Source organism: Rhinichthys klamathensis, unplaced genomic scaffold (genome assembly GCF_029890125.1).
Source record: "Rhinichthys klamathensis goyatoka isolate OS25496 unplaced genomic scaffold, OSU_Roscu_1.1 h1tg000046l_1, whole genome shotgun sequence".
NCBI classification, from domain to species: Eukaryota; Metazoa; Chordata; class Actinopteri; order Cypriniformes; family Leuciscidae; genus Rhinichthys; species Rhinichthys klamathensis.
In genome coordinates this window covers 1,598,032-1,624,451 of record NW_026606593.1, presented here as the reverse complement: position 1 = coordinate 1,624,451, position 26,420 = coordinate 1,598,032, and the positions used below count along the sequence as shown (strand labels likewise).

Here is a 26,420-nt window from a genome sequence, read left to right as displayed (position 1 = left end):
CCGAAAAGCGTTTCTACAAAAATAGGCATTAATGTTACACACTGTAGTGTCACCAAATTCAGTTTAAGTCGAGTCAAGTACCCTTTATTTATATAGCGCTTTTTACAATACAGTTTACACATCAATGGTCCCTTACTGGTCATACTACAACCCATAGTTTGATATAAATGTGCTTTTGCATAATTTTTATGATTTTCTTTTATGAAAAATATTCAATAACTTCACTGTAACACTGCTGTCATCAAATTCAGTTCACACATCACTGCACTCCTGCTGGTTATACTACAACACTTAGTTTGATTTTGCATAATTTATTATTATTATGTATTAAGACATTATGAGATAAAATCTTTACTGTTATTAGAAAAAAATATTCAATAACTTCACACTGTTAGTCTGTTATACAGTGTAATCAATGGCGCCACCAGGGGGTGGCCAGGGGTGGCCATGGCCACCCCTGGCCGACTCCTGGCCACCCCACTGGCCACCCCAATGGCCAGAATAAATTTTAGTAGCATCAGTTATGCATTTCATAAATAAGTCAAAAATATTCTTTAGTAAAAGAAGACGGGGCATTATGTGTCGTGACGTTCTTTTTAAGTGCCAAATGGTTACAGTATACTGTTACAGCAGCTTTTTGATGTGTCTTTGCCACGTTTTGACAAGCAGGGATGGAAACAGCGCGCTTTTCGGCGCCTCTCGCTTAATTACGTCAGTTTGGGTGACAAAGTCATCTGAAGTCATTACATAGCTTAATGTGAGGGACAGAAGTCTATTTACATCATTTAAGTATACGGAAACTCGTTTTCCCTCCTCTGCGGCTGTCAATCATTCTCCATTCATATTCAAACAGCGCGCGCGCCTCTTGGATGCACGGTAAAACTCTCTCCAATATGATATATTCACATTATAATGCATGATCTGTAGATAAAAGGCCGTATATTTGCATAAAATTACTTTATTTTGTTGGAGTTTGTTGTTGTTTTTAAACGACTCACTACCGTGTGCTTGCTAGATTATCACACACATCACAAGGACTATGAATCGGCATCAAACGCGCAATAACTGGAATATAAAACTGAAACAAAGGAACAAATCGCACTAGGATTTGTGCGCTCGACATTTCTTCGCTTTGTGACGTGAACTTTTAAATACGCACTTATGCAGCGCAGTGCTGCACATAGAGTCACCATGTTGCTTTGAGCACATCATTCTGCACCCGCGATGCGCATACACGCTGTGTGCGCTCTGTTTTTCATGTTATCATGGGTTTGCGCACTGAAATATTATTAAAAGCCAATATATTTTGTTATACCTAGCCTGCTCAATACATTTAAAATAAGCATAATTTAATTGTATATTATTTCTTTGTAGTGTAGGCTATATGCACTTCTGAATTCTTGATATTAATATATAAATATAAAATTGTGAAATGTATGATTGCCTGATTGAATTTTATAAGAGAACTAATAGTAATTTGTTTTTATTAACATATTTAGATTTTATAAAATTACTGTGCAGATTTTTTCAAGAATTACTTTTTGCTGTTGATTTATACACTCATTAAGTTTATTAAAAATTCATAGTACATTTATGTAATATTTAAAGGTGTTAACTGTAATCTTACACTGCAAAATAATAACTTAAAAAGGATTACATTCATCACAATTATGTAAGTATCTGGAAATTTGCTGCGGGGCGAGGGCCCTTATATATATATCATATATATATAATATATATCATTATATATAATATAATATATATTAGTAGGGCCCTACTAATATCATTAGTAAGCTAACATTAAATATAACACAATAAACCAAAGTATATCAGTAGGAGTTTCCTTAAGTCTTTCTGATAGTTTTCTACAGGCCGGTTTACTACAACAGTAGAATAAAATTCTGAAATTATGGTTTATAGTTTTGGTGTGCCACCCCAAGATTTTAAGTTGCCCAATCTGGCCACCCCTATGAAAAATTTCTGGAGGCGCCACTGCGTGTAATGCCTTCAAATTCAGTAAGCAATTGTCATGCAAAAGCTATGGTTGTAGATAGTATGTTAGCTGCGTACCAACATAATTTGTGTAAAGAATAGGCCTACTTATTTTTTATGTGCTATTACTTGCCAAACTAAGTGTTGTAGTATAACCAGCAGGGGAGCAGTGATGTGTGAACTGAATTTGGTGACAGCAGTGTGTTACAGTGAAGTTATTGACTATTTTTGTAGAAACGCTTTTTGGGTTTTGCACTTTGCATTCGGTATCTTCAGACTTAAATCTAAATGTGTTTTAACAACGTTTAGCTCACAAGCTATTGATCCGAGAAGTTAAAATCTGTGCATATAGGCTATTGCCAACTTTACTGAACTCCTTGAACTACCGGTAAACACTGACTGGATTTCTTTATACTTCAGTCCAAGATCAAAATAAAACACTATAAAACGCTCTATTGCTAATGTATGGAGTTGTCTGAAACACTGCCAGCGGGACATTAAACAGGAAGTGTTTGTCCGAATTCACAAGATTTGTGAGAGAACGCAAAAGTTTGCGAGAGAAGGCAAATATTCTTAGCCAGAGAACACAAAGTTTCTCGGGGGAACACAAATGCTTTTCAAGAGAACGCAAAACTTTAAAAAATATTTTTTTATAACTCAAAGATAACCATTTCTCTTTTCTTCTCTCTCTTTTTTTTTTTTTTAGATGTCCATTTTTATTCACTTTGGATCTGGTTGCCATTGCCAAGCGGTTTTCTCAGTTCAGTCTGCAGGCCTTCTCTTTGGGCACACTCTTGCTCATACCTTGTGTCAAAAAGAAGGAACCACAGATTCAAGTAGGTTCACAATTCATAACAATAAGAGGGATCATAAAATTTAATTTAGTTTTTTTCAATTGCCTTGATACTATTTTTACAAGCAAATGGTAAATATCTCATCTTTTATGAGAAAATGCTTCCCTGCCATTGACGATATTTTACGGCTTTCCCTGTATGGGGAAAGGGGCGCTATTTCACATCTGAACGAGTACAGTATCTCCAGATCAAAACACAGGCAAAGAAGCAGAAACAAGCAGCCTCATGTGTAAGCACATGCATATGAAAAATAATGCGATCATCAACAAAAAACAGCATATAAATCAAAATGACCTAATGTTACCGAGTGAAATGTCGACCCAGGACGGTTAGTGGTTAGGACTGTGAAGATTTGGGTGTGTTGATGGACTCGATCCACTGCATCTTGGTTTTGATCATCATTCTGAATCCGATCTTTGAAAAGAGAAGAAAAACGCAATTTTCTCAGCTTTTTGCTTAATGTTGCTTTTTTATGAAACCCCTTCAAGTGTTGATAAAAAAGAATGAGAGAAACAGAGGATCTGTTCTTTTTCTTTTGATATATTGCATGTTCAGATATGCATACAACTAAATATTCTGGGGGACATTTTGTATAAATGGCCAAAACGCTGGCGATTGCTGGCAAAAAAAAAAAAAAAACTGCAGGGAAGAGTTAATTGAAACATAATTTTTTGTAAAGTGCGTTTTTGATGATCTGTTATTAGATTAGTACTGAAAGTTTTGAAAATGTACCATTTGCTTGTGAAAATAGTATCAAAGCGATTTAATTAATATTTTTATGATCCTTATTTTTTTTAAATAACATTTTGCATTTTCTGGAAGGTGTATGCAAACTTGACTTCGACTGTTGATATATATATACACTCACCTAAAGGATTATTAGGAACACCTGTTCAATTTCTCATTAATGCAATTATCTAATCAACCAATCACATGGCAGTTGCTTCAATGCATTTAGGGGTGTGGTCCTGGTCAAGACAATCTCTTGAACTCCAAACTGAATGTCAGAATAGGAAAGAAAGGTGATTTAAGCAATTTTGAGCGTGGCATGGTTGTTGGTGCCAGACGGGCCGGTCTGAGTATTTTACAATCTGCTCAGTTACTGGGATTTTCACACACAACCATTTCTAGGGTTTACAAAGAATGGTGTAAAAAGGGAAAAACATCCAGTATGCGGCAGTCCTGTGGGCGAAAATGCCTTGTTGATGCTAGAGGTCAGAGGTGAATGGGCCGACTGATTCAAGCTGATAGAAGAGCAACTTTGACTGAAATAACCACTCGTTACAACCGAGGTATGCAGCAAAGCATTTGTGAAGCCACAACACGCACAACCTTGAGGCGGATGGGCTACAACAGCAGAAGACCCCACCGGGTACCACTCATCTCCACTACAAATAGGAAAAAGAGGCTACAATTTGCAAGAGTTTACCAAAATTGGACAGTTGAAGACTGGAAAAATGTTGGTCTGATGAGTCTCGATTTCTGTTGAGACATTCAGATGGTAGAGTCAGAATTTGGCGTAAACAGAATGAGAACATGGATCCATCATGCCTTGTTACCACTGTGCAGGCTGGTGGTGGTGGTGTAATGGTGTGGGGGATGATTTCTTGAGTGATTTCTCACTTTAGGCCCCTTAGTGCCAATTGGGCATCGTTTAAATGCCACGGCCTACCTGAGCATTGTTTCTGACCATGTCCATCCCTTTATGGCCACCATGTACCCATCCTCTGATGACTACTTCCAGCAGGATAGTGCACCATGTCACAAAGCACAAATCATTTCAAATTGGTTTCTTGAACATGACAATGAGTTCACTGTACTAAAATGGCCCCTACAGTCACCAGATCTCAACCCAATAGAGCATCTTTGGGATGTGGTGGAACGGGAGCTTCGTGCCCTGGATGTGCATCCCACAAATCTCCATCAACTGCAAGATGCTATCCTATCAATATGGGCCAACATTTCTAAAGAATGCTTTCAGCACCTTGTTGAATCAATGCCACGTAGAACTAAGGCAGTTCTGAAGGCGAAAGGGGGTCAAACACAGTATTAGTATGGTGTTCCTAATAATCCTTTAGGTGAGTGTGTGTGTATATATATATATATATATATATATATATATATATACACTCTTATCATTTCTGAAGTTCCATTAAGTCCCCAAGACTTCATTTCTGAAGTTCCATTAAGTCCCCAAGACTTCATTTCAAGACACATATGACTGCAAGGGAGTCTCTGACAGATTTACGGAGTTCATGTAGTGAAGCTTTTGTCAGACTGATTTCAGAAGGATTCACTAAAAGTTCAGATATTTGTTTGTGAATCAGAATTTTGCTCAGTATATTTTCTTATTAAATTTAAAAGTGAATTATTAAAATATCTAAATATTCACTTTAAGTTGACAGCATATCTCATTTTCTGCCCACTATGTGATGTTACTGTTAGATGTACAGTGTAAACCGTAAAAGAAACATTTATTTAACACTTTTCACCATATTGTTCCAAAACAGTTTTATGGAAAATAATGCTTTACAACCCAAAAAGGCTGAATGAAACACTAATAATATCATACCTTTTGTTTACCTTTGTTGTATGGAAAAGAGTTTCTTGGACATTCTGCACATACTGTATCTATTTTATACTTTGCAAAATAAAAGTGCTAAGTTTTGTGAGTTTTGTATACTATGAGGGCAAGTAAATAATGATACTTTTTTTTCTTTTCTTTTTTTCTTTAATTTTAATTACCCAAACAGGCACTGAGTAATATATGAATTAACAACGTGTACTTACTATACAGTTAATATTGGGGTTTAGGTTTAGTTGCTTGTAATTATGCATAATTTACTATTATTACTACTATAGTAAGTACATGTTACGTGTAACTGTGTCACCTTAAAACAAAGTATTGTGATTTTGATTTTGAATGTATACAAGCTTTCCTGCTTCACTGATCTTTGATCTGAATAATGAGTCTGATTTTCAGTTTGTACTACAACAGTGTTTTGTTTTGTGTGTTTTAAACAATAGAGCTTCCTGTTGTCCTGTAACCCTTCCCTCATTCTGGATCAGATAGAGGAAAGCATGACCACTGGAGAGTTAGCCGGCATTCCTTCACAGGTTATTCCTTCTCTTTTTGTTAAACAAATCTTTTCACAGTACTTCTGTTGTATATTTTAATTCATTTTTATTTGCTCTAGATTAGAGACACAGTGTTCACGTTCCTTTGTGAAAATGGCAAGTCCCAGACGTTGATGAAGACCAAACACTTCACTTATTTGAAGAGGCACTTGATCTCCAAGGGTCTCTCTGAACTAGTGCAGGAGCTGCTGAACTGCCTTATGGAGCAAAATGGGTTAGTTGATCCTACTTGAAATTTCATACATTATTTTTTTTCTGATTCAGTTCATGAGTTTGCTAAGTTAAACAGCATTTTTTTTTCTGTACTGTTGTTGTACTGGTAAGGCTGTTCTACATAACAGATTTACAAGGAATAATGTACAGTCAGCCGGTCAGTATTGCAAAATAAACCTTAACAGAGTGATCGGGAAGTATTAATACAAACACTGCAACAATTAAAGGATCTGTTCGTTTACTCATAATTTACTCACTCCCATATCATCCAAGATGTTCATGTCTTTCTTTGTTCAGTCGAAAAGAAATTAAGGTTTTTGAGGAAAACATTCCAGGATTTTTCTCTATATAGTGGACTTCAACGGGGAGCAACTTGTGACGTAGGCGGAAGTACCGACCCGGTGTTTACAAAGCGAACGTGCAAAGACTAAGTCAAACGGCCTTTACAAAAACAATGATGTCGGACAATTTTGAAGTTGGAGGACAAAATGAGATGGAGGTTTTCATCCTACCTTACATCACGTGTGACCTTTCCATTGTGACCACGTAATGCGTGAAGTCGTGGACGTACATCGCAGAGCGAATGAAAGACCAGCATTTGTGGTTAAAACGTATAAATAAACTTTAAACTATATAAAGAAACTGCAATTTGGACCTTCAAACCATTGATCCCTGTAGAAGTCCACTATATGGAGAAAAATCCTGTTATGGTTTCGTCAAAAACCTTAATTTCTTGCAGAAAGAAAGACATGGACATCTTGGATGACATGGGGGTGAGTAAATTATAAGGAAATTTTAATTCTGGAGTGACCTAATCCTTTAATACTGAAGTTCTCTGAGGTCAGATAGAATTTTTTTTTCAACTTACGAGAATCATTTGCTCCTCTTGATTAACATTCTTTAATATAATATTATTGATTGTTAGCATCCACCCTTCCACTTTGCTTTATAAATTTCTTTGTAACAATCTTTAAATTAGGGGTCGCAACCAGTGGCACGTGAAAATAGCTAAAGAGGTGTACAGTGTATGTATTAAATTAAAATACATTCCCTTGAACTTGCATACAGACGTACTGTACATTTTGAGGTAATCATTACTTAGTCACAGAGCCTGTTAGGAGCTATAACTACTATTAAAATGTGAGTGTAGGAGCCATTTATTTGCCTTATTTGAAGGATAATTGTGTTAATCTTTTTCTTTTCTTGAGAGGTGCACCCTCTGCAGGACAGGTGAAGCTTAAAAGCTAGGCGTGGCTTGTAGGAGTGTGGCCTGCTGGGAGCACATGGTCTTTAGACCTTGCTTTCTGTTTGTTTGCCAGCAGTTGTTTTGATTTCAAGGATAGTCACTACAGTAAGAGTTTAAAGCACGCAGTATTTCTGGCAAACTATGCACATTCTTCTGTGATTTTTCTGTGATCATTGAGTAGGGATGGGCATTGAAAACCGGTTCCACTCGAGAACCGGTTCTAAGTTTTACGATCCATCGATATTGTATGCCCTCGACGTTAACGAGTCCTCTTATCGATGCTCCTGCTCTGAGTCATCCTTAGTATGTAGGCTACAGACCGTAAACTCACAACTGTCCCTTTTGTCCTTTATCAAGCACCATAGCACGGCGTCCAAAGCGAATTTTTGTACCGCCAAAGTCTTATTTGATCGGTGAGTAATGTAGATGAACTGCTGCACTTGTGACAGGGTGCATGTTTAAGAGAGAGAGAGAGAGAGAGAGAGAGAGAGAGAGAGAGAGCGCGCCCTGGTCGCGCGCGCGCGCGCGCGCACGCGCACTCTCTCTCTCTTACGGTAGAGATCCACTTTTGCGACATGACTGTAGCGTGGTGTCGCGACGCCTCCCCACATTTGTACATTGATGGGCGTTCCTCAAGTTTACCGCTATGGGCGTGGTTTTGAGCCAGCGGCCAGTCTAGAACAGAGGACCTGCGAGAGACTTCCCCCCGTCTACATATGCTCTGCTTCTATTGGATAGTCGCGTCGCGTTCAACGGAATTTATTTGCATAAAGATGGGCATCGGCCAGCTTTTTGACGCGCAGCATTTTTCCAAATGAAGCGCCGCCTTCCCGGGATGCTTTGCGGGCGCGTTAAAGTCGCGTGACGTCACCCATAGGAATAAAGTGGAGCGCGGCGCAATAGAAGTGTCGCACGGACAAGTGGATCTGCACCGTTACGGTACTGATCCACTGTTGCGACACGACTGCGTGGTGTCGCACCCTCTCCACATTTGTAAGTTGATGCGCGTTCCTCAAGTTTACCGCTATGGGCGTGGTTTTGACCCAGCGGCTAGTCTAGAACAAAGGCCCCTCGAGAGACTACTTCTATTGGATAGACTCGTCGCGTTTGACGGATTCATTTGCATAAAGCTGGGCATCGGCCAGCTTTTTGACGCGCAGCATTTTTCCAAATGAAGCGCCGCCTTCCCAGGATGCTTTGCGGGCACGTTAAAGTCGCGTGACGTCACCCATAGGAATAAAGTGGAGTGCGGCGCGACTGAAGTGTCGCACGGACAAGTGGATCAGTACCGTTAAGCCCCGTTCACACCGCCAGCGACACGCAGCGACAAAGCGACACGATCCCATTCATTTCAATGGAGCGCTGGCGACATCCGGCGACAAGAGCGACAGTGACCGTTGGCGACAGAATGTGGGCGTGTCAAGAGACAAGCGACAAAAGTTGAGAATTTTCAACTTTATGCAAATGAGAAGCGATTTTCGCGAGCGACAACCAATAGGAAAGAAGACTTTCAGTGGAGCTCACGTCTCGAGTGCAGGCAAGACAGAAGAGTTCGAGGGAGATTTCACTGTTTTATATGATTTGACTGTAACCACATACATGGATATAATAAAATGACGAATGGAAAAGAAACTGTCGACAGTCTCAGTGAGTTTAATTCATATACATTTATAGTTTGAGTGTTGTAATTTTATGATGCAAGTTTAGCACTGCAGCAGATCATTTTACAGTTTCCCTGCATTATGTTGACTATTAGGGACAAGAAAATTGATTATTTGTCAAATTCGAATGACGTTTTAGTAATTTATGACAGAATGAGTGAGTTTAATTTGTTGATTGATCGATCGTTAATCTAGTAAATGATTTAATCCACTGAACACTGCTGTGGTAATATAAAAACACTCTCCCAACAGCATACTGTTTCTTTTGAGCCTAATTCCTAGTCAAATTAAAATGATATAGTTGTATATGTCACTTCTGATGGTATTTTGTGTAGATATATGGCCAGACGTGCAGTCAACCAATAACATTAGAGCGACAGCACTACGAACGCCCACAAGCGACTGTACAGAGACAAGCGACATGTAGCGACAAAATCGCTGGCGGTGTGAACGGGGCTGTTCGTAGCAAAGCGAAAGGGTTCACCGTCTCAAAACTAAGCGCTGTCTTGCTCTCTCTCCCTCGCACATATTAATCAAAATAAACGACACGATGGTAAGGTCGGGAGACTAAAGTTTCATGTGGAGCATTCGGAGATTTGTTTTTCCTCAGTTAGGCTACCGCTGGGTGTGAATTGTGCTAAAATACGTTGCCTTTATCGGAAAAGCGTTCCGCACATTCGGCTGACATAAACCACACTTTAAATAAACGAAAAAAACTATCCAGTGATGAAACGTTTTCTGTGATGACACAAATCTTGTGGGATGTCCCAACCGCGGGATAATCACACAACGCGCACACGTCCGAAAATTACAAGTCCGATTCGCGAACTAATGACTCATTTGAACCGATTCGTTTTAATGAATGGTTAAATCAACTGATCTTTCCAACACTGAAGTCACGGGACATTTTTAATCGGTGTATAACTAATCGGTAACACTTTACAATAAGGTTCCATTTATTACATAAATTACATAAGTACAGTTTGCTCAAGTGTAAGCTTTAAAACAAATAAAACCACTTGTTTTTCCCCCGAAAAAGCATATGACTAGCCTACTTTTTTCCACACAGTGCAGTCTGTGCTATCAGGAATCGATAAGAGAATCGTTAAAGAATCGGATCGATAAGCAGAACCGTTAGTGGCATTGATATTGATCAAATCTTATCAATTCCCATCCCTATCATTGAGTGCCATAGGTTGTCGACCCCTGCTTCAAATTAAGGTATTTTTTACCTTTACATTTCATACTTTATGCTAGGCTTTTTTTCCCAACTGAGTAACAGTTATTCAGAAGTTAAACATTCACATCAAGATACTGTTTAGGGAAAGTAACTACTTTCAATACATAATCCGTATTTATCTTTGATTTGATGTGTGTCGGTTTCATTTGTCATTTCATAAGTTATTTATTTTTTGGTTTGAGTAGTAAGAATCAAGATATAACATATTAAAAGATTCTGGTTCTTTGTAATAAATAGGAATGCACCTATTTTCTGGTCCAAGCAAATATAGCAAAACGAATTATCAGAGAGAACTGCTACAGATTTGACTGCGGCCTAACAGTAATGGGATGTTAATAAAGAGTCCCTTATTTACTAGAAAAAATAAATAAATGAAGTGACATTTTAATTTTTTTACGTCACAAAAACCCGCTGTTGTAAGGCCCTCCCCAATCGGTCCAACGACAGTTTCCAATAAGTGGGTGAAGGTTTCTGCGCGTTCTGTCTTTTCAGAAGTAATTTAATTACAATTCAACTTTTTTCTGACTACATTTTATCTCGACCTCGAATTTTGGTTAAAATGCCAATTCATTATTGATCATTTATATGATAATTTATCTAGGCATCTGATTATTCTATTTAAGTCTTTACTCTTATTGTACTCGTTCATTCGGGTGCCAAGGTCGCACGGTCCTCGCACCGGCCGTTACTTTTTATGTGGACCCACGATCACAAACTCGCCAGTCAGATCGATAAGCAGAGGTTATGGCTAAAGCAGTTTAATAATGCTGCTATTGTTAAAAGGTACCCATGTAGCCCCCTACAGTCGCCTATATAACGACTATATAAGTTAAAGCTCAAACAATAATCAGAGGTTATGGCCTGTACTATGAGGTAATGTCGCCCAATTCTTACTAGAACCCCAATAGTATTTTGGTCTGGCCCCCTATAATTAATAATATAACTATATAACAACTTAATTAAAGCAGAGACAATGACCAGATGTTATGGCCAGTACTACGAGAAATGCTGCCCCATGCTTACTATTACCTCATTAGTATTTTATCTAGCCCCCTATAGTGAATGTGACTGCATAACAATGCTTCATACAACCCGAGATCTAGTATGTGTATACTAGTATTTTATACTGTACATTTAGTGTATAAAGCAAATTGCGTCGTACTACCAGCATATATTCAAAAAAAGAGATAGCTGTTACAATTTGAGAGGTTATGGCCAACTTAAAGTACCAGCTTTCAGAACTACGAGGAAAAGTATGTGTGTGTCTGTGTGTGGCGTCAGGCTCTGGAATAACCTGAGTGCCCAACTCAAGCAGTGCCCAGTTCAAATCTAAGTAGAAACAAGTCATACTGTCTTAAGTACAGGACGGAAGAATATCCTTAAATGTGGAAAGGGTATTAATTGACGATTCTTCTTTTCTTGTCAAGTATTGTCCTCACTTGTCTTGGAATCATCAGAATGGTTGTGAGTTAATTTTGTTGATTGTATGGGCACTGGAAAAGTTCAACATACATATGTATCAATTGTTTTCTTGATTGTAGTAAATGTAACTACTGCATAAATGTATAAAAGGGGGTAGGCGTCAATAAGCTTAAGCTTCTGCCTACTCCTTTTGAGCATCATATTCACGTTTTTATTTATTTTCTTACTTATTCATTGCGCATGTATCCTTCTTTAGTTTAGCCTACTGTGCTGACCTTTGTTACTATATAGAACTTTGTGGATCCTAGATGCTCAAATAAAAGTAAATCTCAGATGTCCTTAACCCTGGACGCAGCTTTGCGGTAACAAATGGATACAACGTAATCTACTAGAGTTATAATTTTGGAGTAAGTCAAAATAAAATAAAATGTAACAATGTATTAATAGTCAGGTAAATGTATCATGCCAATTACATAATCAATTCAATGATAATCAATACAAAACATCAAATTCTCTGGAATAAAGAGTAAAAGATGCATACCCGACATCAAAAGAATACCTAAATCTGTTTACAGAATCACCCTGAGCCTTTTGAATCATTTCTGTAAATACTCCTGTCCAAGACAGAAACCTCTTTCAAATGGAAACATGAGCTAACAATGGGAATCTGCATTAATCACGGTCCCAGACCTGTGCAGTTTACACCTTACTGAGGACAGAGGGCAATTTACATCACCCGCCCACCACAGTAAGCGAAATATCTCTGAACTCTTAAACTAGGGATGCACCCAAAGGAAAATACTGGGCCGAAACCGAAAATTCTGGATGCACTTTGCCGAAATAAAGTTTTTTTTATTTTTTTATAATTGTATACTTTTAAATTAAATGCAATCATTTTACTGAATCTGAATTTAAAAAACTACAAGCCAACAAAATAAAGTAACTACACTTTTATTTAAAGTGACACAAAAATAGGACAGAAAATAGCTGAATATTAAATATGAATATATTATTACAACAGAATCATATTTAACATATTTATTTTTTGATCATTTATTCATGGTCAAAAAAATACATATACACTTTTCCGGTGAGCGTGATCGGTACATGAGTGGAGTGTTTGGGCTGTGAGCGACAGCGGAGCAGAGAGAGGGGGTGATGAGGAGACTGTAAGGGTGAGGTGTGGTGGCGTTACTTATGCAAGAGAGTGTTCAAATGTTAATTTCCTTTGTTTTCTCACAGAGAGTAGCCCTCTCTTCCAGTTCTTCCAGTTTCTCCAGTGTTTCCACTGTTTTAACAGGAGGGTGCCGATTTTTTATATCCACTGTTACTCAAGTAATTGTTTCTTTTCATTTTCATTTTTCTTCCAAAAATGTTTCTTCACAAGTAACTTGCAGTGTTATGCTTCAAACGCTAGAGGGCCAGAAGTTACATTTGTGTAGCTTTAATGATGGAGGTATTTTTATTAGATAGGTGTTCCTAATCTTTATAAGTAAAACAAGTTCATTTGTGTTTCTAACACAAAGTTGAATAAAAGAATAGTTTCACTGAATCTTTCACTGTCCTTTTTTTCCTTTGAATAGTGAAGAAGAGGCCATTTCCTTTGCCCACGAATATCTGAAATACAGAGAGATGAAAGGAGGACAAACAGCACCTGTGAGCGACACTCTCTCGGATCCTGTCAGGGTAATAAAGCTTAAAATATTTTAACAAAATGTACATTTATTTGTAATGAATGTTTATTGTGGTTAAATAAAATCTACTAAGGTTCTCGTTTCATTTTTGTTTTGTCCTTCAGGTATTTTTGGACAAGGCGCTGGAATCTAGGGGTGCTCAAACATCGGCATAAGATTATGAAAGAATTATGAACAAGTAAAATGTTATCTGCTTGCATATTTTACATTGTATATTGTAACTTAATAGTATTTCAGTACTCATGTTTTGTGGATATAAACACCATTGTGTATGTAGACAGCTGATTTAAATAAAAATTACTATTACTTTTTTCGATAATATGGAAGTGTTTATGGAGCATTTTGAAAAAGGACCAAGAGCATCCCTTGGCACGTGTCGGTCATGGCTGGTTTGGACCAGAGCCTTTGAAAAACAGAGCGCCGATAGACTACCATAGGAATTGAAGAATGTAGAAGTAATGCGTCGTTGGGCAACCAATAGTTCCAAACACTGAGTACTTCCAGCATTGAACCCCGTTCATTTCAGTGTTTCTCAAGCACACTTGCTGGTAGGTTGATGAAATTACTCAATTCTCTACATTCCCTTTAGGAATCTAGTAGTGGTGTTTTATGATTTAATTCATGTCTATCATTAGATAATATATAGTTGTACTGTAATTAAAGTTAGCTGACGTGAGCAACAGTTACCATAACCATGGCAGTTGTTATGTTTTTAACCGTTGTTAGATAGAATTCTGTGATGAATGTAAGATGCTCCACACGTTTATGGCTCCCTGTGACTAATAATTGTGAAAATTATTATTCCATTTAATTTCCCAGAAAAATGGCTTGTAATCTTTTGAGAATGTCAAAGAAAGATCTCCTTCTGTTGATTCCAACTTTATCTGGAAGAAGCACATATTACACTGCTGTTGTAGTGATACTTTGAACTTTAATCTATCACTTTACTTGTGCATAAAGAAATGTATCTTTCAGTTAACAGGGCAGTTCTAGTGAAGTGACGGAATTGCAGGCCGACTTTAATTGAATGAAAGAACTACCGTTTGTTTATTGGATTTTCCAATTTATTTATTTTTTGGATGACATTTCATTTTGCTTTATTTTGGATAACAATTTTTTCCTCACTTTTAGGAGGTGATGGAGAGGTCTAAAGCAAGAGATATCCCTATGATCATTGATGCAGTAAATCTCAAGTTCCAGCTGTTGAACAGATCGGATTTTCTTATGGCCGAGGCTTTTAGCATAAAGTGAAAATATTAGTTATTTTAAATATTAGTTTGATGCTAATAATGCAAATAGTGGCAGATACTGTTTGCACCTCACTATATTGTAGTTGCTACATACAAACAGTATGCAATAATAACATTGTGTATATGATTATATTTATAAAATCATTATTTATTCTGCCTTCTCTCATTTTCCATATCAGTAAACACCTCCGACACATTTTTTTGTTTTGTTTCGTGGTGACTAAAACAGTCAGTCTTCTCATAGCTTTTGCCAGCTCTGACTAGCTTGGCATTTTCCTGTTTTTTTTTTGATAAATCACTCATCATGAAATAAAGCTTAACCTGAATGCCTGATATAACCGTGTAAATGGTATTGTTTGGTTCAACATACTCCCTGTTGATCAAAAATGTCTTCTTTGCTTTGTTTTATTTTGTGACTGGAAGTAGCCTTTATTTTTGCAATAGGCCTACATTTTATCACTTTGATTATAAACTCTTATTTACCTTATTCATTTTTGATAACTGATAAACTAGACCTGCTGGAACCCATAAATAGAAATAGAAGCTGAATTGTAAGTTTCGGGTGGGGTGTATATTGTATACTGTAGCGCGTATGACGCAAAGGTGGCACCTCTGTGATGATTTATATGTGAACACTTCAGACCAAATGTTAGTTTTGGCGTTATTAAAACGCGCATTATTACTCCTCCCACAGACAGCAATGCTGTAGTACGACTCAAACCGGGTGGCCACGAAGCCAGAACAGGTTTTTCCTCCATGTCCTACTTAGCGTCGCAACACGCAAGAAAATAACCCTCACACAGCCACACTGGATTGTCTAACGACGGATACTTTGGAGCATAACAACATACGAGAGGGAACTGTTTGTTAACCACAAACCCCGAGAGCACCATAAAGGATGAATTCAATACGACAGGTGCCTTCGCGGGTTAAAAGCAAAAGGACGGAAACGATTTTAGGAGGCGAGAGAGATCATTTCGAAAAACAGCAGGTATGGCAACCCATATATAGTTGATATCTTGTTACGATGCTAATGGTTGGTTAGCGTTCTTATGTGGGTACTGTGCTAGCAATGACTATTTTACGACATAATATGGTGCACATTCTAACCAGCAGAATAGCCTACATTATTGTGGATGCACGATTACAAACACAGCTTGCGTAGGCACTTTCTCATCTAGCAGCTACACTATTGCAGTTATAGCGTATTTCCAGAAATGTCGGCCGTTGAAACATTCAAGTGTATTTATTTATTTAAAGTGTTAAACTGAAACTTGCAGAAACGAAACAATAGGTTTTCAACAACTGGCAAGACCAGTTTGTATTTGACATAACGTCATCCGGGGACTCGTTGAACCTGAGACAACGTTACCTACAAAATGATAAGAACACCACCAATGTTCACCACGTGATATTAACATATGTTATTCTTTTGGCAATGATTATTAATTCTAGACTGCTTCCAGGATTATCTGACTGGACTATATGATTTGTGATGCTCATGTGCACTGTCAAGAGTAAAAATAAATGGATGACGTAAACTGTATCAAAGTAAAACGATGTATGTATGCCATAGATTGTTTTTGACGGTTCCTTTAGATTTAGCAAACTAGTCACATCTTTCTCTATTATTTGCCAAAAAAAAAAAAATATGCTGAGACAGCTACTATACAATTTGGATAATATTGACCAGTACAGACATGCATTTATGGCCTAATCTTGATTAAAAAGTTCAAATGGACAGACTGATGTTTAAAAAAATAAAATAATCTGAAAGCATAATGAATTGCGGTTTTATATTCCTAATTTGGAACCTTTCAAGGGAATTAAACAGAAACCTCGTAATCAAATAAGATCAAACTAAGGGGGAAAAAACTATATTATTGCTGATTATTATTTTATTTTTTGGCATTTTGAGAAGGAAAAGAATATATCTCCTGTTCAGGCCATTAAACATCAAACTCTTGATGTCACAAAATTATATCTATGTCTGGTATTTTTCCCTTAACCATAAGTAAATGTGGTTAGGTCTATTGTAGGCCTAAGTGTCTTGACAAGTTAATTATATGTCAATACCAACCTATAGTCAATAGCATTTCAGTTGTCAGTTTCCCTAGTCATTAGTATTTTGAACAGTTCCGCCAAATAATGCTACAAATAAGTTGAATAATATATTTCTGTCATGGAAGTAATTGTGTATGCTTCCAAGCAAATTATTGAATTAAAAATAAATAAAAATGAATGTTTACTGTGGTATATCCATACATTTTGATATTTTAATTCAATGTTTCCTGTTGGTCTTACAACAGCAATGATACTTTTCACGTTACCTATTAAGTTGCTGTTAGAGGAGAGGGGCAGAATTTGTGTGATAAAGCATCATACATTTGGTTAATATATAAAAAAGGGTTACACTTTATTTTAAGGTGTAATTGTTACACTGCAATTAGCTTATACATTTAAGTACTGAGTAATAGTTTGGTTTGGTTTAGGGTTAGTTGCATGTAATTATGCATAATTTAGTTATTATAGTAACTTAATAACTTATATGTAACATGACACAGTAAAATAAAGTGTTAACAAAAGAAGAAAGCATGTGATGTTAAAAGGCTGCATTTTTCCCCTTAGTTATGCAGGCCCAAGAACCTGGTTTGGCAGGTTGTTCTTCCCTTTTGCTTTGTATTCCACACATAGTGTTGTTGCTGGTTGAAAATGGTGAGGATCAGTCCGTCCGTACTAAATTGACTTGCGATATCAAGTAATGGTTTGCATACTATAAGTAGCTTGTCAACTAACTCTCATTAGAGTATTAGTAGACTTTTAGGTTAAGGTTAGTTGTTTGGGTAAATAAATGGAATAAGTTGACATGTAGTTGATATAAAGTTACTTATAGTAGGATGTATTTTGGGTGAGCATCAAAATAAAGTGTAAGCAGATGTAGACAAAGTCTACTAATACTCTGCTAACTGACATGTAGTCGCAAAGTGAACCATCGAAATACAGTCTTACCCAGTTAATTAGGAGTTTTATGATAATTTCTTGCAAAAAAAAAAAAATTTAAATCATGAAATATTTTCAGAAATGGCATGTGCTTCAAGAAAGGTATGTAATTTAAAGGGATAGTTCACCCTAAATTATAATAACGAGTATAACTTGTTCTTCCATGTAGCACAAAAATAAATGTAATGCAGAATGTTAATGACTGACAGCCTCAGTCACCATCCACTTTCAGTGCAACTTTTATCAGTCTGTCTCTAAGGCCCAGTTGTTCAAAAGAAATGTAATCAGATTTTGGTTTTCGGACTGGCTCAAATCTTGAAAATGGTTCAAAAGAAAAAAGTCTTCTGAAATCGGATTAGATCACGTAATCCAATCTTGGTTTTGATCTGGATCAAACCCTCAGTAAGTGTTGTTCAAAACTGTTTAGTAAGATTGGAACACCTATGATCCCAAAAATATGGATTATCCTGATTCCAGCAAAAGGATTCAGGATTAATATAAGACACAAAATGTAAAACTTGGTCAAAAATGGCAATGTTTGTGTTTATGTAGTAAATGTACACATTTATGTTTTGCACTTCATTTGTTTAAACATAGCTGTAGGCTATCTATTAAGCATTGCGGTATAAAGTTAAAAACTATTGAGATTGTGTCCTTTCAAAAATAATGATGAGATGACAGAGGTAGTTTCTAGCAATTGCACCCCTTATTGCATGTATAGATTTATTTACTTGGTGTGGGTCAACCCATATGTTGTTCGGCTTGTTCCAAACCCTGTATGAGTTTCTATCTTCTGTTGAACACAAAAGATATTTGAAAGAATGTTGGTAACCAAACAGTTGATGGTAGACTTTGACTTCCATAGTATTTATTTCCCCCAATGGCTACTGTCGACTCAACTGTTTGGTTACCAACATTCTTCCGAAATATCTTCTTTTGTGCTCAACAGAAGAAAGAAACTCATACAGGGTTGGAACCTGAGGGTAAGTAAATGATGACAATTTTCATTTTTGGGTAAACTATCCCTTTAATTGTGCTGCTTTCAGTCTCTTCAATTAAAAAAAGTGACCCAGTAGCCAACATTATGATATGTAGTCCCATTTAGAGCTCTGGAAATAGGGATTTGGTAAAGTTTGTATCTAGATCAGGGTGATCCGGTCCAGAATTTCTTTAAAAAACCGGCACAAAAGTAATAAGAATTTCCTGGATAGCAAAATATGACATTTCCCTATCTAGATCCAGATTAAAGTTTTTCAAAAACTAGGCCTAAATGAAAGAAAGTCATTGGAACATCATGAGAGTGAGGGTGTTAACTGACCTTTCATTTTTAATGGAACTGTTCATTTAAATGCTCACACAAGACGTCAGAAACGATCTCTCACAAAAGCCCGATGTTCTTTTCTCACTGACTGGTCAAATATCCCACATAGTCCTGTCTGTTTACTTTGCAGCCCTATGTGTTTGGCGTCAGTCTGCTGTAAGCTCTCGCGTGAGTTGGGTCGCCCTGCACTGACAAATGTTGCCAAGCAACCTATTGCCTTTGTGTTATCTCTCTGTAAAGCGAGTATTCAGAGGTGGTGAGTATATGTCAGCCTTTCCGTAGGGATGTCCTTGCACGAGTCAGTGAGCGCACTCTCTGTGTAGGTTGTGTCAGGAGGGGCATCCAGCATAAAACATATGCCAAATGTGAATGATCCTCTGTGGTGACCTCTAGCGGGAGCAGACGAAAGTGAGAGCGCGAGAAAGAGAGATCGTACGGATGTCCTTGCTTCAGGAGTGTGTATGCATAGGAAGTTACCTTGAAAGAACAGAGTGTATTGTACACTGCTGACGTGCTGAGCTTTTGTTGGTAACCAGACTGTTGACTGTAGCCATTCATTGACTTCCATAGTATTTTTTTCCTACTGTGAAAGTCAATGGATAGCGTCAACTGTTTGATTACCAACATTCTTTCAAATATCTTTTGTGTTCAACAGAAGAAAGAAACTCATACAGGTTTGGAACAACTTGAGGGTGAGAAAGTGATGACCCTTTAATAATGTAGCAATGCTACTGAGAGGATATTCACACACAAGCCCTAAAACATAATAACAAACCGCAACTATGACAACAAAAAATATGGTACAATTGGGCTAAACATATTACACGTTAGTAATATAACAACCGTTGGTTGTTTGTGGTTGCAAAACAACATAGTACATTAAAATCGATTGCACTCAGATGTGTGTGTCAGCATATTTTATAATGGCTTTCGATGTGGCTAATCAAACCAGAAATGAAAATTTATGAAAATCTGAAGTTGTCTGTCAGTATATAATGTTTTACCAGTGTTCTTGTACCTCAGTTTCACACAGTCGTCCTTTCTTATTAAGTAGGTATAGAATGCCATTCTATTCACTGAGAGCAGGAAGGGCAAACTCAGTTCTGGCTCAGGTTTCCTTCAGTGTTGAGTGTTTAGCCGCCTCTATTTGGTGACACAAAAAGACAGTAGGCAAAATGAGAAGCATGTGAAACAAAGTCTTCCAGGGACAGTTTTTTGCTCCGCTAATGGCCAAATGGAGTTCAATTTCATACGTTTTATGTAAAACTAGGGGTGTACACGTATTCGTATTGAACCGTTCGGTACGAGGCTTTCGGTTCGGTTTTCGGTACGCATTTTTTAACCGAACGGTTCGTTGGACCATTTTTACTGCCGACCAAAATTTCGTTATTTCAAATGTAGGCGCGTCGCGCGTGGGCGAGCGCGCTCATAATGTAAGAGACGCTGGCGTGACCACAACATTGCCCAACATCAAATGGCAAATGTAATGTAAGCGGAACGAAACCACTCGTTATTGTGTGGTTGACGGACCGTTAATCAGTTTGGACCAATGCAGCGCGAGCCGATCTTAATCATCAGCACTGTTAACGTTACTACACAGCGAAATCCAGTAAAGAAAGCATTTGAATACGCCAGTGAAGTAATAACATCGCTGCGAGATCTAGTGAGACACATTCACATTTCTCCGTTATTAACGGATCAAACCAGGAAGAAATATTGTGCCATGAATGAACTATTCAGTGTCCACAGATCAGCAACATTCACCATGGATTTACTGTAGTAATAACACTATAACTAACCATGGAAGTTTGGCAGGAATAGTAGGCCTATAAATAATACTTTCAAGTAAAATCACGTCGGTTTTATTTTGACATTATGAATACAATTGCTGCCCTCAAATGTTAATCTGAACTAAAATAAACCTTTGTTTATAACTACTACAATATTACATTTCATTTTGTCCAAGGAGCTGTTTTGTTTTATAAGCTTGTAAGAAAAGTCAAGTATAGCTCCATCATTGCTCAAAGTTAAAAAATATCATAGGCTACTTTATGATGTTAGTTTTAATAAAAATATAATTAAAAAAATTAAATCAAGGAAATTTCTCGGGCATTTCTTTCTTTTTGCTGTATCGGAAACGTACCGAACCGTGACACAAGTGTATCATATCGAACTGAACCGTGAATTTTGTGAACCGTTACACCCCTATGTAAAACGTATATCCATTTTTTTTTTTTTTTTTCATTTTAATGGTTTAATTAAATTAAAGAGGTCATTTATTATACCCTTTTACAAAGTCTTGATTATTTTGATTTTGTAGAATAGGTTTTCATACTTTACATATTTTTCATTATTGCAGCACCTCTATTCCTAGACTGTACCACTTTGTTTAGTTCCTGTCTCTATGAACCCCTCTGAAAAGTGTAGTGTGCTCTGATTGGTCGCTGGACCAGTGGGTTGTGATTGGCCATCCGCTTCGTCACGCCCCTTACCATAACCACGAGTTTTAACACACTAATGTAGCTTAACCAGGCCTTGCCCTTATTTTTTTTCTTTGCATATGCCTTGGTTAGGAATTATTGAAATGAGGAATAATATGGCACGTTCATTCCCAGAAGAAAACTTCCAGGGCGCTTCAGCCTTCAGGGCGTTTCAGGGAGTGCGCACTGATATAGAGAATAACTCCCTTTGGAGTGACTTTGTGACTTTGCAGAACTACAGTAAATAAAGTTAAAAATGTAAAAAAGCATAATAGGTCCTCTTTAATTCATTAAAACAACATGTCAATTGAATTCATAACGTTTAATTTGATCAATATTTTAAAATCCAATCAAATGAAAATATGACAATTCTTTTTCATTGAACATTTTATTATACAATAGTAAGATATTTCTATCATAATTTATTTAAGTTAACCTGTTTCTGTGCAATAATTGCTGACGCTAGTCCATATCGTGAATATTATGAAAACCTTTTCACAATATTCTAATTTTGAATTTGGGGTTTTCATAAGCTGTAAGCCATAATCATCAAAATTATAACAAATAAAGGCTTGACATATCTCACTTTGCATAATGAGTCTATATAATATATTAGTTTCACCTTTTAAGTTGAATTAGTGAAATAAATGAACTTTTGCACAATATTCAAATTTTTCGAGTTTCACCTGTATACATAAATGCCTCATTAGTGTGTGTTTCTACGGGCTGCTATACGTAAGGCGTCCACCTTATTGGAATGGTCAAATCTGGTCCGTGAACACTCGAGAGCAAGTTGACTGCATCCGCAACCTAGTTATTCACACGTTTGAATATCTATATCTGCAATAGGCATTAGCAGATGATTTTCACAGCATTCAGTTTATCATTAATGTGATAATTCTGCATATTGCTTATTGAGTTATACACATAAACACAAACCAGCACATTCTCACCTCTGAAAGGTCATCCCATTTCAAATGGAATTTATAGCTTGGTGGTTTTTGCTTTAATTAATGCTGTGATAATTTCTATGAAAATTCATTGATTTGTCAGTGTGAAGAACAGCATCATGTTAACTGTTCCAAGATGGCGGACGCATCAACGTGTCTGGAGTGGTCGAATGTGGCATCTTCGTATCTATGAAAAACCTGCCAGTTTAAACCAATGTGACAAGATTGTATCGTTTCCATAGAACCAGCTCTTTACTTAAAGTCTGTGTGAACCGGAAGTTGCAGTGTTGTGATGTATTTCCTTAATGAAACTGACATCATTGGAAACAATCCTCCACTATCTTTCCTGTGAGTGCGCTTAAATATCATTCTCTGCATGTTTGGTGTGCTGTAAAAACAGTGTATTTGGTGATGTTCTGGGCCAAGCATATCACACGGACCTGATCCTCTGATTCATAATGAGAAGCAGGACCGCTGGCACTATCATAAACACACTCCTGTCATCTCTCAATGATATTCTTAAAGTATATGCACAGTTTAACAAACCCATTAGTAGTAGTATTTCTGCTGTAACTCGGTTCATAGTTTCTCATGCTTACTATAGATTATTGCAAAGACTCGTGGTTTTGTTATATATAATGTGTTCTTGGAAATAAATGATGTCTTAAATAATGTATTATGTATATTATTTTAATATGTCAGGATAAGTTATAACAGGGTAATCCAGATTTTTGTGGATCAAAGGTGTTCCAATCTTACTAAAGAGTTTTGAACAACACATACAGAGGGTTTGATCCAGATTACGTGATCTAATCCGATTTCAGAAGACTTTTTTTCTTTTAAACAACCCATTTTCAAGATTTGAACCAGTCCGAAAACCAAAATCTGATTACATTTCTTTTGAACAACTGGGCCTTAGAGACAGACTGATAAAAGTTGCACTGAAAGTGGATGGTGACTGAGGCTGTCAGTTTAACCATGGAGGGAAGGACCCCCCAAAACGGGGTCTATCATGGAAGTTAGCCAATAGGAAGACCATCTGTCTAAGATTGTGTGCCAGCGTTTGGCACCTAACCAACCCAATTCCTCGGGCTGACATGCTTTGTTCTGCACAATCTGCTCTTTGTGCTGTCCATTGCCTTCATTTTGTTCTCCCAGTTTTGGGGCCGACCAACACAATCTCACTTGCACATTAATGAGCCACAGATCAACATTCAAAGGAATGCACATTCAATCCTGTGCTTCTGTTTTGTGCTTTTGTAAAACATCTTCCAAACTCAAGATTAAGTTGTCAACGTTTTATTTTCTTATATATACCCTGGCCTAGTCGATCTGAGAAATCACTGACTGCTAAACATGCAAGAGAATTTATAATATAATGTCAATAATTATTATTTATTTATTTGTTGCACTATTTTTCATTTTCAAGTATGTAAGACTTTAAGAATTATTTAATTAATGTAATGAAGATAAATGTTATTTCTAGTAGTATAATTTGGAAGACGCATTATTAGTGAGCATAAAGAGTGGTTATTTTATTAGTGGTAAAGATATTTTCTTGTTTTAAAACATACAATGTGCAGCTTTAAATTGTACCTTTTGCCACACAAAGGTTTATCTAGTGTAAAATTGTATCCATAAGTTGGATTATATTTCATTTAGGTGGTCATGTGACGGCTGATCCCAAAACCAAAGATGTGTTCACACAGATGTTGGAATTACTTTAAAACGTATATTTACAACTTGTAAACTCTACCGCTATATGTGATGAGACGCTCAAAATGGCAGCAGTTTCAGCTGTAAAAATTAGTTATCTAGTAATGTTTATGTTGAATAATTCCTAATAATGTAAAAATAATCAGTTTAATGTAGCTAGCGTAGAGTTACTAATGTCTTAAATAAGGTAAATAAACGTAAGGCATTTGCATAACTGTTACTTGCATTGTGGTTGTTGTACACATTGTGGCGCTAATATTTATGTTTAATTCAGTTTTTGAAAGGAAAGATAACAAGGCTGTGAGGGATGGAAGTACAGTGAGCCACAGACCAACATTCAAAGAGTTCAATAGATTGTACTGTTGTTTAACAACAGACCGATTGTTCAGCTGACATAACGTCTTTCCAAAAAAGTAGACAAACACGTCATAAAACAGTTTTGAAACTAAGTTGTGAAAATTACATGATCTAGGATGTTTTTGTGTGCCATTGTAAATCAATACGTTTTTTCATGTTTTTAAAAGAAGTCTCTTGTTTACCAAGGCTGCATTTATTTGATTAAAAATACAGTAAAAAAATTGTGAAATATTATTATAATTTAAAATAACTGTTTTGTTTTTTTATATATATATATATTTAAAACTGTAATTTATTCTTGTGATGCAGAGCTATATTTTCATCATCATTACTCCAGTCTTCAGTGTCACAGTGATTTGCTGCTCAATAAACATTTATTATTTTTATCAATGTTGAAAACGGTTGTGTACATTTTTTTTTTTCAGGATTCTTTGATGAATATAAAGTTAAAAAGAACAGCATTTAATTGAAATAGAATCTTTTTTAACATTATAAATGTATTTACTGTCACTTTTGATCAATTTAATGCATCCTTGCAGAATAAAAGAATAAATACTTTAATTTCTTTCCAAAAAAAAAAAAACCTTACTGACCCCACACTTTTGAACGGTAGTGTATAATGTTACAAAAGCTTTCTATTTCAGATAAATGCTGATCTTTGGACCTTTCTATTCATCAAAGAATCCTGAAAAAAAAATGTTTTCAACATTGATAATAATCAGAAATGTTTCTTGAGCCGCAGATCAGCATATTAGAATGATTTCTGAAGGATCATTCAGCTTTGCATCACAAGAATAAATGACATTTTATTATATATTCAAACAGAAAACAGTTATTTTGAATTGTAATAATATTCCACAATATTACTGTTTTTGTTGTTGTTGTATTTTTAATTAAATAAATGCAGCCTTGGCGAGCAGAAGAGACTTATTTTAAAAACTTTAAAAATCTTACCGATCCCAAACTTTTGAACTGCAGTATATATATATATATATATATATATATATATATATACTGTATATATTATGAATAGCCTATATATAGGTAGGCATATGGATGATCACTTCTAATTGGACGTCTGTTCCCACAGCCTAATGTGAGCCCTCACATCATTATGGAGCCTTCACATGACAAGACACTATGCCTAATGTTTTTAGTTTACTGTTTTTGTATTTATTTGACAGGGAAACCTTGAAAAATCACTTTGAAAGGACATGAGGATTAATAAATAATCGCATAATTTAAAGAAACTTGCAAAGTAATATTTTTTTTGTTTCTCTTTCCTTTATAGCTCAGCAGTATCAGTAAAGCCATCAATTCCACAGAGACGCCGCTGAAGGAGAAACATGCACGCAGTATCCTTAATTCAGACATCTGTTTATTATTGTTTATTCAACTATTATCATACTAGGTAGGTCAACTGAACCCTTCGCTAGAGGATAAGGAGTAGAACTGCAATCCGGTCGGAACTTCTGTGTTTGTTAATATGGGTTTAAAAGTGTTGAAAATAGTTTCAAACTTTGGTGTCTGATAATGTTGTTAATGCTTGTCATATCATTGAGTGTGTTGACACGCACATTCTTAAACCGATTATAATAAGCTGACATCATGCGTGGTCATATAAACACTTTAAAGCGTTTTCCTTTATTGGTGTAATATCATAAACGGCTTAAGAATAAACTGATCGACAGAGCTAAATTTTTGACCATTACCTGGATTTCACCCAGCATGTAAACACTTTAACCTGTTCTGTCAGTTTATTGAAGTGTGCATGTGGCAGGAAAATGTCCTTATATACACGTAAGGCTGCTCACTGCAGAGCAAATGGGTGGAGCTTACATCTAGCTCCTCCTCACTAGACATCCAGCGGGGAGGAACGAATGTAA

At 36.5% G+C, this 26,420-nt stretch overlaps 2 protein-coding genes across 4 annotated transcripts in view; both read left to right on the top strand.

Annotated features, from left to right (window-relative positions):
* The window catches only part of kntc1 (kinetochore associated 1), a 63,765-nt gene extending 50,131 nt beyond the window's left edge, over window positions 1-13,634 (top strand). For all 3 annotated transcript variants that reach the window (XM_056247341.1, XM_056247342.1, XM_056247340.1), the window contains exons 56-60: window positions 2,699-2,828; window positions 5,874-5,963; window positions 6,044-6,198; window positions 13,350-13,452; window positions 13,565-13,634. In XM_056247341.1, the coding sequence (XP_056103316.1) occupies window positions 2,699-2,828; window positions 5,874-5,963; window positions 6,044-6,198; window positions 13,350-13,452; window positions 13,565-13,615 (529 nt within the window). In that variant the 3' untranslated portion in view covers window positions 13,616-13,634. The remainder of the gene's footprint in view (window positions 1-2,698; window positions 2,829-5,873; window positions 5,964-6,043; window positions 6,199-13,349; window positions 13,453-13,564) is intronic.
* Window positions 13,635-15,380: 1,746 nt separating this feature from the next.
* The window catches only part of hip1rb (huntingtin interacting protein 1 related b), a 39,883-nt gene continuing 28,843 nt past the window's right edge, over window positions 15,381-26,420 (top strand). The window contains exons 1-2 of the mRNA XM_056247343.1: window positions 15,381-15,701; window positions 25,826-25,889. Of these exons, the coding sequence (XP_056103318.1) occupies window positions 15,609-15,701; window positions 25,826-25,889 (157 nt within the window). The 5' untranslated portion in view covers window positions 15,381-15,608. The remainder of the gene's footprint in view (window positions 15,702-25,825; window positions 25,890-26,420) is intronic.